This window comes from Rhipicephalus sanguineus, chromosome 5 (assembly GCF_013339695.2).
Source record: "Rhipicephalus sanguineus isolate Rsan-2018 chromosome 5, BIME_Rsan_1.4, whole genome shotgun sequence".
Classification (NCBI taxonomy): Eukaryota; Metazoa; Arthropoda; class Arachnida; order Ixodida; family Ixodidae; genus Rhipicephalus; species Rhipicephalus sanguineus.
In genome coordinates, this window is record NC_051180.1 from 182,647,835 (window position 1) to 182,664,390 (window position 16,556).

Genomic DNA, 16,556 nt, shown 5'->3' on the forward strand with positions numbered 1-16,556 from the left:
GAAGTGCAACAACACCCGTATAGCTCGGTTTCGGTGCACGCTAAGGGACCCCAGGCCTTAAAGATTAATCGGCCGTACCCCTACTATGGTGTGCCTAATACCGTGGTTTTCTTACATAAAACCCCTTCGGCTATTTATTACAAAATTTTAAGCTACATCAAACTTATTTTTCTGGGCAAGGAGGGCTGCAATCTGTATAAGCTATTAAAAAACAACGTTGTAAACCTCTATCGCATAGCGTGCCATATTTCTCATATTTCTCTGTTGCATGAAAGCTTGCTAAGGAAATGGCGTACCTAGTATACTGCGTATAGCCTTCCCGATTTTTATTAAAAAGACGTAGCGCCATCTACTGAAAGCGTTCCTTTGTGTAAATACGGTTGCATAGAAAAAAAAATTAGAATAAAGAATTCCTAACACTATTCGTGCAACAAAGGGTTAAAGCCAGAAAAGTAGCGAAAATAACCCACCTTTTTCAGCACAGCGAAAGCCTGCAGCCTGCGTCTCTGATGGAGTGTTGGATAGATGGATAGATGCCATAAGCGTCCCCTTTCTAACGGGGCTGCGACATGTGCGTCACCAGGCTCGACAAAAAGAAAAAAAGAACTTTTTCTTTCAATTTGGCCTAATGCCTTGTCTCCTTCGACTAAATCGATCTTAGCCCAGCTCTCTGTCCCTTATGGCATAATTACCTTATTATTCTCACTATCTTTGCCCTTTCTCTAGATTTGTACCACCAATACTCTAACCATCTCTTACTTATTCATATCGCGGACGTGTTCAGCTTTCCATTGTTGTCCCTACAACCCAAGGCTTCATGTAGGCTCGTGCCCAAACATACACCTGTGTGGATATCTCCACATTAAATAAGAACATGCTCCATCGTTCCTTGGGTCCTCCACAGCATGTACATGCCTTCTGCCTTTCTGAATCTCGCTTTATAACTACGCGTTCTAAGGCAACCCGACCTCGCTTCAAACAGTAAAGCGATTTCCCTCGATTTATCATAAAGTGCCTCCCTCCTTATTTCGTTTTTGCCATTTCGGTAGCTACTCAGAGCCATTTTTTTTTTCATCGCTGCTATCCAATAAATCCTCTCCGCGTCTGACTTCTCGCCAGCGCTCTTTGTTGCCATATTGCTTAGGCTGCCAGTCGTATACTTGCTGGTGATACTCCAAGTTCTTTTCCTCCGTTGTGAGTCAACGCTCTTTCTATACAAATACCGGAGCACCTTCTCTGCATATCTACTCTCTTTCGCATTCCTTAGCCTCTCTTCGAATCTCATATCGCTCGGAGCTTCCCTCACCTCAAAACCTGCCCATCCATATCACCTTTAAAAGCCTCATTTTTCGTCTTCCCGTGAGATTCCAACGCGAGGCGTCCCACGGCACTTTTATTCACATCCAGTCCTAATTGCACTTCTGAATTCATGCACACCACTGTGTTCCCAAATGTAAGCCCCGGAACCATTATGACTTTCCACAGGCCTCGAAGCACCTCGTGCCAATTGTATCCCGATAACGCTCCGTGATTCATTATCGCAGCATTCCTCTATTTCTTTACAACGAAAGCTGCTATCAGATCATTTCAACGGCCGTTTTTGGCACCGTAGTCGTCCGCCGCCGCCGCCGCCGGTGTTCGTGACCACTATCGCGCGAAGTAAGAAAAAAAAACAAAATAAGAAAAAATTTCCGGGATGGAACGGGGTTCGAACCTGGTCCCTCTGCGTGGGAGCCCTGTGTTCAACTTCAGAGCCATACCAGTGCTTGAAAGGGCCTTGCAAAAAGACGCTATACACTCCGTTCACTGCGACTGGCGCGCCACCGCGCGGCCGTCAGAGAAGGCAGACGTTGAGAGCCCGAGCAGAAGCGAATGCTTTCCCGCGCCCGCTAGCACGCAGTTGTAGGTGTTCTGTGACGCAGTCATGAACTGCTGCGTCGTCGGTTGTACCAACAGGTACACGTCGTGCCCTGCGGTAACGACGTTTCACCGTTTCTCAACTCGTCCGTGCTTTATTGGGCAGCGGCAAAAGTGAATCACGGCTGTGCGACGAAAAAAGTTAGCTTGGTTCCCGCTCCCTCTGCCGTCTCGCGTTCTGCGGTTTTGTTTTTCTTGTGCCGCTAACATCAGTGCATTTCAGCCATGACAGAACAAACTGGGAGTCTTCTCGGCACGCGAAGATATGCAGTGCACATTTCGTTGGGGGTGTGCCGTCCAAGGATGTGTCGTCCCCGTCGTACGTGCCGACGATATTTCCTGACGAGTATCGTAAGCGGTGCGTGCTTGCCGAAGATAAGTTGATAGCTTTCGTGTCGTCGTAATGTTTCTTCTACGTCCCGTGCTTTACGTTCGCGCTGTTCCTGCAGACATGATTTTATTGCTGGCGGAAGCGCAGCTGTTTAAGTAGAGATGGGCTAACTGGGAGTCGATTCTTTTCCGCCGAGATGTTGAGGGACAAAAATGTCAGGTGGGCGCGGCTCTTCGGAAAGATCCTAGTATTAAAGCAGAAAGACTACGGCTGGTGTAGCCCTACGGCACTCGGAAGCTTCGAGAGGTCGTGGTCCCGAAAACGTTAAAATGGATAAAAAAAACAGTGGTAAACACAGGACACAGTGAGAGGAAACGACGGGACACTCATTGTGTCCTGTATTTACCGCTGGTTTTTTTATCGATCATGACAATGTACCAACTAGCCCAGTCCAACGCATTTTTGATACCGAAAATGTTTGCGCACCTCTGCGCTAGAGCGTAGCTTGGGTTACACCAGAGTTTGTGCAAATTATAAAAGCGTAGTGAGCTCGCGCAGACGAGAAAGCCAAGAGCGCAAGCACTTTAAGTGGTTGATACTTGTAGTAAACAGCTGACCCTGTAATCATTCGGCGTTGATGAAACAAACAAAGTGTGCAGCATGTAGACAAATGTGCACACGGAACTAAAATCGAGGCTGTTTATTTTCATCTTAGATCTGGCCGTCGTTGCATTTTTGTGCGAACGCTGTTGCGGCGGAAGCGCAATGTTTGTTTCGGAAAGAAGCATAAACAACGAAAGAGGTTGTAGCTAATGAGGGAGACTGATGATGGCCGAAGTGACCGTGCCGTCGTCGGCGCCACATCACTTGAAGCGAAAGACGAAGCGGGGCCGATCGTAACACGTTAATTTCTCGCCCGCACTTCAAGCTCTTGGCATGAGCCGCGCGAGCGGCGAGGTAGAAACGATCATGATGAGCGATGATGAGGCTGCAATAAGCTCGTTGCTACGCGTGACAATTTCAAGCAAAATACTCGGTGGCTGCGAATCGACATGACACGAAGCCACCAACAAATAACCACACCGCCCGGCCACTCGCCGTAGTTTCCACGGCGACGGGCCGTGGATAATTCTAAATGTTCTGAACATTTTGCAAGGACACGGGTAGTGGCCATGCACCAATAATATTCTAAGCATGAAAGGATGACAGCTTACCTCGATAGCTATGGAATAAGCCTCTTGTGTGAGGCACGCTTTGCTACGGCGCCGTCAGTACTGACGGCGCCGTAGCAAAGCGTTCACTCACGTCAAAAACGTGGCCTCTCTCGTGCAGGTTTTCCCCTTTTTTAATGGTTGCATCGCGGAAGAACGATCCCATTGCGATATCTTTAAATCCATCTCGAAGCACTAACGTACCAGCCACGGGCGCTTGCGCCGTCATAGCTGTCAAAGCAATGAAGCACTGTTGTCTGCTAAGGCTCTCACCGTTGCACGCTCGCCGCACCGCAAGTGGCGCTGCGTGCGTGTTTCAAGGCGCCCTCTATAGGTCCCGAACGGAGTGTATACAGGCTTCATGTCCGGAAGGAACCACATTAACATATGTAATTTAGTGTGGCAGAAGAGTGAAATAACCACGCATAACACAACGCGGATTCTGTAACCAGGCATCACACAATGCGAATTGTGCAAGGAGTGGGCTGTTGGATGCTTCCAACCCATAACAAAGGGCTCTGCAATAATTCTTCATCGTCATCAGGCACAACATCAACGAAGTGGGCATAATGCCTTACATATGTGTAGTGAGTACCACGGCTCTCTGTTGAATGACGAAAAATGGCATAGTGGATGCTTCCCTACTTCACAGAAATTATGATGATTTATAGCGTAGTGGGTTTCTCGTAAGTGCACTTGTATTGGTTGCCAAGGAAGCCCATAAGCCCATGATTCATTTTCTCAGGGTCTCAATAAAGTTCTTCCCCGCCCTCTCTCTGTCCTTTCTCACGTCAGCGTATGTTATATTGCATGATGGGAGAGTGAAATAGCGACCAGGCGTCACACAATGCGAATTACGTAACTGGTGAGCCGTTTAAAGCTTCTAACCCATTAGAAAGGGCTGAACCATAATTCTTCATCGTCATTAGTCGTCACGTCAACAAAGTGCACATTGTTGCATCCAACGCTTTACGGCGTTGCATCGAACGCGCTGTGGCGTTGCGCCCAACGCACGGTGGCGTTGCACCGAACGCGCTGCGGCGTTGCATCGGACCATGCGCGCGTGCAAGTGTGTGCCGCGATGTGATTGGTGGACTTGAGTGTTTGTTCTGTGTATGTGCCTGTTTCGTGATTGGATGTGTGCATTCACAACAAACTGGCCACGAGGATGGGATACGGCAAGATACCCTGAAGATGGCTTCATCGAGCGCTACACTTGGCAAGCTGCCGGAGTTCGACCCGGACAACGGGGACTTCGAGGTCTACCTCGAGCGTCTCGAGTGCTTCATCGCCGCCAACGACATTGCAGAAGAAAAGAAACTGCAGGTCTTCTTGACTACGATCGGCGAAAAGGCTTACGGGACGCTAAGGAGCTTGCTTCTTCCAAAGACGCCTACGAAAGTAACATTCGAGGTTGCCGTTGATGCACTTAAAAAGCACTATGCTCCCAAAAGTTCCGTGGTGACGGAAAGGTATCGCTTCCACCAACGAAAACAAGAGAAGCATGAAAGCGTGGCGGACTTCATCGTGGGTCTGAAGAAATTGGCGGCGACGTGTGCGTTTGGCACATTTCTAGAGGAAGCTCTGCGGGACCGACTAATCGCCGGCCTTCAAGCAGACGCTGTGCGCTGCCGACTGCTAGCCACGCCAGACGCTGAGCTGACTTGGGAACGCGCCTGCAACATCGCCGTGGCTATGGAAGCAGCTACGAAAGACACTCAGCAGATGGCCTCTACAAAGAGCGAAGGCATCGCAGCGAGCGTCTCCGACTTGCACTGGCAAGGACAAGCAAAAGAACGGCGTCCACAAGCAAGTGCTGGCAAGAACGCGAAGAATTGTGCGTTCACAAAGACTGAAAAGACCACGCAGCATGGGACTAAAGCTTCTTGTCATCGCTGTGCGGGTCACCATGCACCAGTAAGTTGCCGATTTGTTAACAGTACTTGTTACAAATGTCAGAAAAAAGGGCACATAGCTAAAATGTGTAAAACCAAACTCGTTAAGCAGCTGGATTGTGATGTCGCCGGAAATGAGTTACTTACGCTGTGTCACACTGATAAAAGTTCAGGAACGCCGGCTATTACAGTTATGTTTGAGATAAATGGAAAGGAAGTTTGCATGGAGTTGGATACAGGTGCTGCTGTGTCGGTTATGTCCGAATCTGAGTGCGCTAAGCTTTTTCCTTCAGCCAGCTTCAGAGAAGCTAATGTGAACTTAGTCGCCTACAATGGCACACCTGTCGATATCAAAGGCGTGATAGATGTTGATGTTAGATATTACGATCAATGCTATTCACTGCCACTTGTCATAGCAAAGGATGCTGAAAAAGCTAGGATGCCAACGTTGCTTGGTCGAAACTGGCTGCAAAAAATTAAAATTAGATGGCATGAAGTCATGTGCATGAAGAGTGTGAGAAATCCAGTTCCTGTAACGGAAATGTACAGCGAAGTGTTTGAACCAGGCTATGGCGCTATCAAAGGCTTCAAAGCCAGTATTAAGCTCAAAGAAGGTGTTACGCCGGTCTTTTGTAAGGCGGCGGCCAGTGCCATATGCTCTTCGTGAGCAAGTGGAACAGGAACTGTCGAACATGGAAAAAGCAGGAGTCGTGTACAGAGTAAGGCATAGCGCTTGGGCGACGCCCCTGGTCATTGTACCGAAAAAAGATAAAGGGCTGCGTCTGTGCGGTGACTATCGTGTCACTATAAATCCGGCAATAGAAGTTGACCACTACCCTCTGCCGCTGCCAGAGGATATTTTCATGACATTGCAAGGCGGAACCGTCTTCTCGGTCATTGACCTATCTAAGGCTTATCTACAGCTTGAGTTAGATGAGCTGGCACAAGAATTGCTGACGGTGAACACGCACCTGGGCCTTTTTAGGTTTCAGCGTCTCCCTTATGGTGTCGCGTGCGCGCCTGCCGTATTCCAAGCAGTAATGGATCAGATCCTAGGCGGCTTATCGGGAACCGCCTGCTACTTGGACGATGTCGTCATAGCTGGCGAGACATACGAGCAGTGCCGCGAGAGAGTCGAGCAGGTGCTCAGACGCCTAAGTAAGCACGGTTTGAAGGTCAACGCCGGAAAGTGCAAGTTCTTTCAGGAGAAAGTAACTTATTTGGGTCACCAAATTGATAAAAATGGCCTGCATCCTACTAGGGATAAGGTGATGGCTATAAAGAACGCACCCAAGCCAGTTAATGTGACACAACTGAAAGCCTTTCTGGGTTTGGTAAATTTTTATTCCAGATTCCTGCCAAATTTGGCAATGGTTTTAGAACCTTTACATGAGTTGCTACGCAAAGAGACCAAATGGCACTGGTCACGTCACTGTGACGACGCATTCAATAAGTGCAAAGCGTTGTTGACTGATGACAGTGTTCTTCAGTTGTATGATGTTCGCAAAGACATTCAAATCACATGTGATGCGTCGGATTATGGCGTTGGAGCGGTACTGTCGCACGTGGAGAATGACGTCGAGAAGCCTATAGCGTTTGCTTCAAGGTCTCTCACCGCGGCAGAACGCAATTACGGGCACATTGAAAAAGAAGCCCTGAGCATTGTCTTTGCGGTAAAAAAGTTCCATAAATACCTCTATGGAAGAGCGTTTAAGGTAGTAACAGACCATCAGCCCCTGACAGTGCTGTTTGACCCAAAGAGGCAGGGAAGCGCTGTGGCTACCGCGAGAGTGCATAGATGGCTGACCTTCTTGGCTAACTATCGATACATAATAGTGCATAAACCGGGGACAGCCATTGCTAATGCCGACGCGTTGTCCCGCCTACCGCTATCTGACACTGAAGAGCTGGCTGAAGAAATTTTTTACTTTTCCACTCTCACTGAGTTGCCGCTCACAGCTAAAGATATTGAACGCGCAACAGACCGTGACAGGCTCCTAACGAGCGTTCGAAACATGATCTGGCACGGTTGGCCAAAAAGCGTTCCAAATGAGCTACAGCCATTTTGGGTTCGTCGGTTCGATCTTGCAGTTGATAATGGCTGCATTGTTTGGACCAACAGGGTCGTAGTACCAGAAAGTTTGCAAGCCCAGGTTCTAGCTCTTTTGCACGAGCAGCATTTGGGGATCACCAAAATGAAAGCAGTGGCACGTTCAATGGTGTGGTGGCCCGGCATAGATAATGCTCTAGAACAAGTGGTACGCCGATGTAAAACATGCCAATCTGTACTCCCTTCGACGCAGCCAGCACCCTTATGTCAGTGGCGAGTAAGCGATGTCCCATGGGAAAGAGTACATTTAGATTTTGCAGCTAAGGAAGGGCATATGTTCTTGATTGCTGTGGATGCATTCTTGATTGCTGTGGATTGCTGTGGATGTGGTCCGTGTCGGAGGCCGTGTGCGATACGCGCATGCCGATCATTTGCGAAGGTCTTTTCTGGAAACAGACGGGAACTGTGAGCCTAGTGAAATTGATTTGCCGCATGCTGCGGAAGTGCTTGTGCCCAGTTCATCAGAGCCACCGGACACTCAGCTGGCACCGGAACAAGCACAAGGATCACCCGACCCTGACTGTTCCCCACCGATCACCGTTAGAAGCAGCAGCCGAAATCGACGGCCTCCAGACCGCTGGGGTTATAGCCACTCATAAATAGGAGGGAAGGAGTGTTGCATCCAACGCTTTACGGCGTTGCATCGAACGCGCTGTGGCGTTGCGCCCAACGCACGGTGGCGTTGCACCGAACGCGCTGCGGCGTTGCATCGGACCATGCGCGCGTGCAAGTGTGTGCCGCGATGTGATTGGTGGACTTGAGTGTTTGTTCTGTGTATGTGCCTGTTTCGTGATTGGATGTGTGCATTCACAACACACATAATGCCTTACAGATGTGTAGCTGGAACCTCGCTTCTGCGCAGAATGACGAATAATGGCGTTGCAGGTGCTTCCCAACTTCACAAATATTTTGATTTATGGCGTAGTGGTTACCTTGCTAGTATACTTGTATTAGTAGCCCCAAGACATTTTACAACGGGCTGTAGAAATGCCACTCTTCCAGCTTTCGCTGTGATTGTGCTGCGCTTTCCGCGAAGGCCTGGCGTTTCTTGCTGCCGAGGCTACTTTATTTAACTCCATGTATCTATCACCTTCATTTACCTATAATCCGGGGTACTTGTATTCGCTTATACTCGGTATTTCTTGACCCTGTATTGACACCGCCTGAGCATTCGCATCTTTGAATACCATCAATTAACTTTTTTTACGCTAAATCCTTGTCCTAGAGCTTCACCTTCCCTTTCGCATATATCCACAAGCCGCTGTATATCACCTCGGCTGTTGGAAAATAAATCAGAAGCAGAAAATAAATCTGGAAGATGCTTCTCAATCATCACGCCAGCCTTGTGTGACAGATTAAAACAAAAGTTGCTACCATCTAGCGCTTTTTCCATATTCACCATGTACAGCATTAATAACAGCGGGGCCAAAGCAGATGCCTGCCTCAGCCCTTTCCTAATATCAACATCATCTTTCCCACTCATTCCCTTCCATTCTATGCAAAGTGTATTTTCTCGGTGTATCTCCCTCAAAAGCTGTATACAGTCATCGCCTATGTCCACTCCTTTCAATATATCCCACAGAATTTCCTGAATAACTTTGTCATACATCCCAATGACGTCTAGAAAATTCATGTACAAGGGCTTGTTTTGTATTTGAGATATTTCTAGACACTGAGTAAGAGCAAATAAATCATCGTCTAACCGCCTGCCGATTCGAAATCCATTCTGAAGTTCTCCCAAAATATCGTCATTTTGTGACCATGTTTCAATTTTTAATTTTACTGCCTGCATCGCCAACCTGTATAATACGCATGTACTGGTTAGCGGTCTATACGAACGAATGTTATCCTTTTCTTCCTTGCCTTTATAGACTAAGTTCATTGAACTTCATCGCCAACTATGCAATAATTGCCCGTCCTGTAAGCATTTTTCTATGGCTTTCAACAGTGCTTCTGTAGTGTTATGTCCTAGTCCGCTAATGAGCCTGACGGGAACCCCATCAAATCCCGGAACAATGCGCTTTCGAATTTTAACAGCAAAGCTATTTAAGCTAGCCTTAATATGTGGCCTCTCAGAAAGCTATCATCGTCAAGAACGGGCATGTGCCACAGCATTTCGGCAGATCCCACTAATCAATGCTTCCGCGTGGCCTGTAATAAACCTGAGAACGAGTACAGAGAGAGAGAGAGCGAGAGAGAGAGAGAAATAAATAAATAAATAAATAAATAAATATGGAAACAAAAAGAGGGACGGAATGAGAGATTTAAAGAAAGACAAAAATTCTTGCCGAAAAAGTTCTTCGCAAGGCTGGATTCGAACCCGCGTACACTGGATCCGAAGGCGAGTTTCCGAACCAGGCGGCTGTCCAGGCACGCCAGCAGATAATCATTATAGCGTAGCAGGGGGGTGGGAAAGGGAAGTGGGCGTCAGGAGGAGAGGTGTGATGGTGAGGAGGAAGTTGAGGAGCAGCAAATCCCACTACTCACCACTGGTTCACTAAGAGAGAGAGAGAGAGTGAAAGATAGAGAAGGAAATAGAGAGAGAAAATAGAGAGAAATAATGGGAATAAAGACAAAAGATAGAAAGACTTGGCACGACTAGTGCGAAGGTGTCATACTTGGGAATGGGAAAGGCGACGGTGGCTGCGAGAAGAGCCCAAAGCGATGGAAGCCCTACACCAAGGACGACGTGCCCGTAGATCTATGAGAAGTGCGAACATTCTGGAATTTCGACATCCGTTTCATGACTAACGTAACTAAAGCCTAGCAACAACCTAGAAGCAACCAGATTAGACTGCAGAATTGTAAAGTTTCACTGTGTCAGTCCTTGCGCGACTTAGCGCAAGCTTTGCCAATTTTTTTTTCCTTCAGCCTTCTTCCAGTTGAAATTCTCAAGTGCTAGGTACGCCCCAGTGACGCATCGATTGCGTTCTCCTTTATGCTTTTATTCACCGGGGAAATCCCTTGGACCAACTTTTTGAGCGAATCGACTGTTACATTTGTGATGTAACCTAGGGCTTTGTACCCTTCCAATTCATTTCTTCCATCTACAACATGTTGTTGCATTGGTACGGACTTCCTACCTAGCGCTTTTATGTGGCTGCAAAATACCCTAGGCGCGGTCTTCTTTTTTAACAGCGAAGCTGTTTAAGCTAGCCGTAATTTATGTGGGCTATCACAAAAATATCATCATGAACGAGTATGTTCCACAGAAATTGGGCAAATCTCACTACTCGCAACTGGTCCACTGAAACTGAAGAAGGCATCGCGGGCACGTGCTACAAAAATTGAGCAAATCCCACTACTCAAGACTGGTTCACTAAGAGAGAGAGGGAGAGAAAGCTACAGAAAGCAAGAGAGACAGAAAAATACCGAGAAGTAGTGGGAATAAAGACATAAAAAGATATATATATATATATATATATATATATATATATATATATTGTCAAGACGTTTATTAACGGGCACTCAGCGACGGCGCACGGCAGCGACAGTCAAAGCGGGGCCGACTCTCTGCCCGAGGGGCGTGCTCTCAGAGAAGAGAACGACCCACTGGAAGGCGCTCGACAGGACGACCCATTACTGAGTAGGAATGCTTCGCTACAATATATATATATATATATATATATATATATATAGAGAGAGAGAGAGAGAGAGAGAGAGAGAGGAGAGAGAGAGAAACAGTGGGGGAAAGACAGAAAAAAATAGAAAGATCAAGAGAGAACGAAACAGAGAAAAGCAGAAATAAAGAAGTGGTCGTTCTTTGAGAGGTGCGAACGCTCGGTTCTGTAGTTTGGATATCCGTGCCGTGACTAACCTAGCTAAAGCCTAGCAACAACGTAAAAGCAACCACATTAGACTTCAGAATCGTCCAGTTTGGCTGTTTCAAGAGTTGCGCGATTTAGTGCAAGCATCGCCCTTTTTTTTCCTGAATCTGTCCCCCAGCGTTCATTTTCACCGTTGTTTTTTGCCTCGAACAATTTCTATACCATGGAGTTTTTCTCTAAACACATTTCTCATACTTCGTTGACTTCGCCCTGCAGCCGCTTCTCATTTTTTGCCTGTGTAATCCCGTGAAGCTTCACGTCGCTTCTCAATCGCTTCCCAGATTTCCTTGTGCCACCAAATATTCGGTTTTCTCTTTCCTTTCCAGCAAATAGTTTTCTTCTCTTTCCGTATTTATTGCGTCATTACATGTAACAGCTCGCTATACACCCAGTCCTTGCCCGATATTTTCGTGATTTCCTCGACTCTTGCGGCTATATTTGTTATTTATTTGTCATTTAAATACGAGCTGCCCAACTTTCGTTTTATGCTCTCATAGCCAGTTTTATATCCCATTTGTAACACTATACGTTTATGATCACTACCCAAGCTGTTAATCTCTTCCTCGCCTACTCTCATTTTTCTCAGTTTATCACAAATTCCTTCTGTCATGAGACAATAATCAATGTTCGATTGCCTGTCTGCGACTTCCCACGTGTTGTTGCTAGCAGAGATCTAGCAATAACTTCCCCTTGGTGCTTGAATATCCGTCAAGGTCATGCATGTGCGCATTCATGCCCCCTAATAAGATGATTTCGGCCCCATTACCAAGTTCCTTAATATCAGCGCTTACGCAATTCACTATCTCTTGATTCCTTTCTGCGCAGTTATTCCCCATCCACAAGTAGGCTGCCCTTGTCCACGTTTTCTTTCCACCCAAAACCCAGAGGTCCGCTCTACAGGTTTGTTTCGCTTTATCCGATTTCGCTCCGCAATGACTTAGCATTCCAACACCCCCCCCCCCTCTTTTCCTTCCTGATATGATCCTGTTGCGCCCTTCCCAAGCATAGTTGTCAATATGTGGTGGCTCTTTCAAGTCTCTAAGGTGCGTCTGTAGCCTCATAAACACCCATCTGTTCTTTGTTTAACTGCTCCTTCATCTTCAACCATTTTGCCTGTTTTCTGCCACCCTGTATGTTTATGTAACTTATTGCAACACGCGCCTTCTCCCTTTTTCTTTTACATTTATTCTAATTTTTCGCAATATTACCTGTAAAAGAGTCCCGCTGGTTGTCTTCTTTGTTACTAGTTACCCCGGACTCCGAAGGGCCTGTTTGCCCCCCAAAAAGGCTACTGCGCGTCCTGCCAGTCGCCAACACACCTCATTACCAAGCCTCCTATCGAAGTGAATTCTGTCTCTTTGGAAACCACCCCACCTGTGCACCTCCCTCTTTATTTCCACTAGCTCGAATCCTTTCTCTCGACTCATTCGCCATATCTCTGTTTGCGTCGACAACCGCTCTTTGCAGGTTGCCGTCGCGCACTGGTACCTCCAGTACTGTGCATACTACAATCTGCACCTGGGGGGACACAGAGTGCATGCCATCGACCCCTTTGCCAAGGTCGTCGCTAGTCCTAAGCGTTCTTTGTTCAAGACGTCATTTAGCCCTCCCGTAATTACGAGGTTGTCACCGTGAGCTTTAGCTGTGAGTTCTTCTCTCGCTTGCCTCATGACTGAGCCCAGCATCTGTCACGGGAATGTCCCTATCGAGACTCTTTTATCCCCTCTCACTCTCTCCTTGATTGCTTCTGCGCAACGAACTAGATTCGAGGCACCGGCGATAATAACGTGCTCAGACTTTCCTGCTGAAGTGAGTGGCACTTAACTACTGACTAGGTGACTAGCGGGAGTCACGGCTGCTGCTTTGTCCTGTCCCTCCCCCAAAACATCTTCCCGGAAGCTGGTCCCTGTGATCATTCTACCTGCCTTGGTGATGCCTGATTCCCTATTCACCTATCTCTCACAGGGGGTTGACGCCCCGATGTTTTCGCCGCCGCCTCTTTCTTCTTTGCTCACCTTGACGACCTTTGATGGACCCTCCACGGCTATCTAAACCTTTCTCCATAACCTTTGTTTTCTCTCTCTCTGTTGCCAACACATTCTCTTCTTCTGCGATTCTCATCATGTGTTCAGTCTGGGAAGTCATCATTTTTTCCATTTTCGCCTCCGCCTCACAATGTCTGCACTTGGCGTCAGCTTCCTTTGCCTTGTCATCCTCCACAAACCTCCATTTTCAAACTTACACCGCACAGTGAACACTTTACGGCCTGTTTGACCATGGCTAGACTAGTTCACCGTTGCCCACATGTTGCAAAATTGTCACGCAAGATAACCACACGACACGGCGTACTCATACACTGCCCTAAACCAAAACTTACCACAAAATTCAATCAGCACCCTATAGTTCAATACACCCCACTGTCAATCTATAATCATCCCACTCTCATACACCACCTCCCAATGAACACAGTGGACTGCCAAACCAGAAATTCTACTATTCTATGTTCACAAACGTAGTCGGTATACGTGCATATCACAGCCATGTGGTGGCAGAAAAAACAACAAAAGAGAAAATATCAAGGGACTGAGCCGATAAAAAACCATACAATAATAAGCACAATTATTTTCATTAAGCCTTACGCTACTGCCTTATGTACTGATAAAACTACTGATAAGGACAAGCTCAAAGCATGCAAGAACACTTAACTGCCGCTGTCGTTTCGGAGCCCTCGAAACACTCACAACCCCCCCCCCCTTCCCAACAACTGGCGGCCGCTGTAGAAGCTCGAGAGGTGCAGCGGCGTGGTTGGTGATGATATATGGTGTTTTATGGCGCAAGGGCCAATGATGGCCAAAGAGCACCAGGACATGGTGTAATGCGTGATCAGTGATGGTGGAAGGTGGTTGTAAATGGTCCTTAAAATGCGGCGCACTAAATGTGCGTAAAATACATATAATGGTTAAACTAATGAAAGCGACATGAAAAGTGTGTAGTGGATTAAAACTGTGCAATGCATGGAAAAGTGAAGGAATTCGAGGCACCACTACCTCACACGGCCTCTTGGGGGCAAGGAGCCGGAGGTTTAGTGCAGTTAAAACATGCTAATGTCGCAGCAGCATCCTCTCGCAGAGGATGTACTACGATTCTCATGGACAAATTATTTTCAGTGTACCAACATCGTTTAAAAATGATAGAACACATTTCTTGTCAAACAACGGATCAATGCCTAACAATAATGCAGGGTGAAGGGGGATGTGCTCCTGATAGGCTTTAAAAAAAGTGTTTTCTTTTTTCAGGTTCTGCGTCTCGACACTGCAGTAGCACGTGAAGTACGCTCAGTACTTCCCCACACCTACCACAGGCCGGAGCTTCTCCACCAGTCAGCAGGTAGCTATGGGTGCCATAGGTGTGTCCTATTCTCAGTCTAGAGAATAGGACATCACTTAGTCTGGAGTTCGTGGTGGATGGCCAGTTACCTAAACGTGGCTTGATGGTGTGAAGTTTGTTTGGGCATGCCACAAGCGCTGCCAGTAGCTTCGGAGCGCTTTGCGAAGGTAGGGCATCATATCCATTACAGGTACAGTCAGTGAGGAGTTCCCAGCTTTTCTAGAGACGGATGTCGCAAGCTGACCCTCCAGCACGGTGCCCTGGCACCCAACACACCACGACGTGCTGCTCGGCGCCATACATAGCACACAAGAGAAAGTACAGCTTCTTAATGCCTTAGCAACGCTTATGGAATCGGTGTATATAACTGTTTTATATATTTTAGATTCGTTGATGTGCTTGACGGCTAACAAAATCGCGTGAGCCTCAGCCGTAAATATGCTTGTTTCAGCGTGCAGCACTCCTGCGGCAGAAAAGGATGGGCCAACCGCAGCGTAAGAGACGCCACAGTGAGACTTCGACGCATCGGTATAGAATTCAGGGCACGAATACTTGTGTTGAAGTTCTAAAAAGTACATATGAATATGTGCAACTGGGGCGTGCTATGTGATTTCAACAAAGGATACGTCACGGTGTATAAGCTGCCACTGCCACGGTGGGAGACGAATAGCGGGGCCCATAGGACGGTTTTCAAAAAGTGGGACATTCATTTCCTCACCAAGGGCACTCACTCGGAGTGAGTACGGCGTTCTCACTGAGACACGATTCTGAAATATACGAGAGCTGGACAAATCGTTTATGGTAGTTTATGGTAGAATATGTGGGATGTTGATTGTTGGCCTACACTCTGAGAAAGTACAGAAAAGATGAGTATGATCTCTGCAAATGGAGCGACCACTCGTCCGATTCCACATAGAGGCACTCTAGAGGGCTTGCCCTAAAAGCACCTGTAAATAGCCGAATACCTAAGTGATGGATGGGGTCCAGCATTTTCAAGGCACTTGATGAGGCAGATTTATAAATTAGTCAAGACGTGAGCGGATGAGGCTTTTGTAAAGGTTCATTAAACAATTCTTGTCGCTACCCCATGTAGTGTGGGACAACACCTTTAAAATGTTCATTGTTTTCATACACTTATTTTTAGACATATTTGCACGGCGCTACGAGAACGAGGACGTGTGAGAGGACACAACACAGCCTGCGCGCAAGAATTTGACGTAACAAGCCGCCGGCCGACCAACCCGTCCCACGAGTTCGTTTACCTTGCATTCTAATCCCCTGTCTCCCCAGTGACCCTGCCTGAAGCGCGTGTGTCCGCGTCGTAGCTGAGGGCACGTTTCATGTATTTCTGCATTCGCTGGAGAGGAGAGGAGACTAGAGGAGGAGAGTAGCGCATGCGCCGCGAGAGCAGAAGCGAGAACGCAGGAGAAGCGCAAGCAGGTGGTACGAGATAAGTGGAGAGTGAGTGCGGAGTGCGGAGAGTGCGCAGTGTGAGTGCGGACGCGGACGAGCACGCGGGACACGCCGCCGCTAAGAAATGCTTCGCGTTTAAAAACTACTGCGTGGGATGCACATACGCATGGAATTCATTTTAACAATAAAAAGCGTGCAGCTGAGCACCCCTCCCTGAGGCACTCCAGTTTCCTGATTGAATGGCCGTGACAGAGCATTTCCGACTCGAATACTGAATGTACGGTTCGACAAATAGCTTTCTATAACATTTAGCATTCTGCCTCGTATGCCCAGATGTGAGAGGTCTCTTAAAATTCCAAAGCGCCACGTAGTATCCTATGCCTTCTCCATACCAAGGAATACAGACAGAAAAATTTGCTTGTCGACGAAAGCTTCGCGAATTTGTGCTTCAATACGTATGAGATG

General features: G+C 47.4%; 1 protein-coding gene across 1 annotated transcript; it reads left to right on the plus strand.

Moving 5' to 3' along the window:
• The first annotated feature begins 4,637 nt into the window (after positions 1 to 4,637).
• On the plus strand, positions 4,638 to 12,926 carry LOC119395133 (uncharacterized). The gene is made up of 2 exons (XM_037662419.1): positions 4,638 to 5,268; positions 12,759 to 12,926. The coding sequence occupies exons 1-2, from the start codon at positions 4,654 to 4,656 to the stop codon at positions 12,924 to 12,926; spliced, it is 783 nt and encodes a 260-aa protein (XP_037518347.1). The 5' UTR covers positions 4,638 to 4,653.
• The last annotated feature ends 3,630 nt before the right edge of the window (positions 12,927 to 16,556 follow it).

Coding starts and splice junctions, on each gene's coding strand:
- LOC119395133 (XM_037662419.1), top strand. CDS start 4,654: ATGGCTTCATCGAGCGCTACACTTGGCAAGCTGCCGGAGTTCGACCCG. Junction 5,269..12,758: donor CAAAAGAACGGCGTCCACAA/GCAAGTGCTGGC, acceptor CGCTCTTTGCAG/GTTGCCGTCGCGCACTGGTA.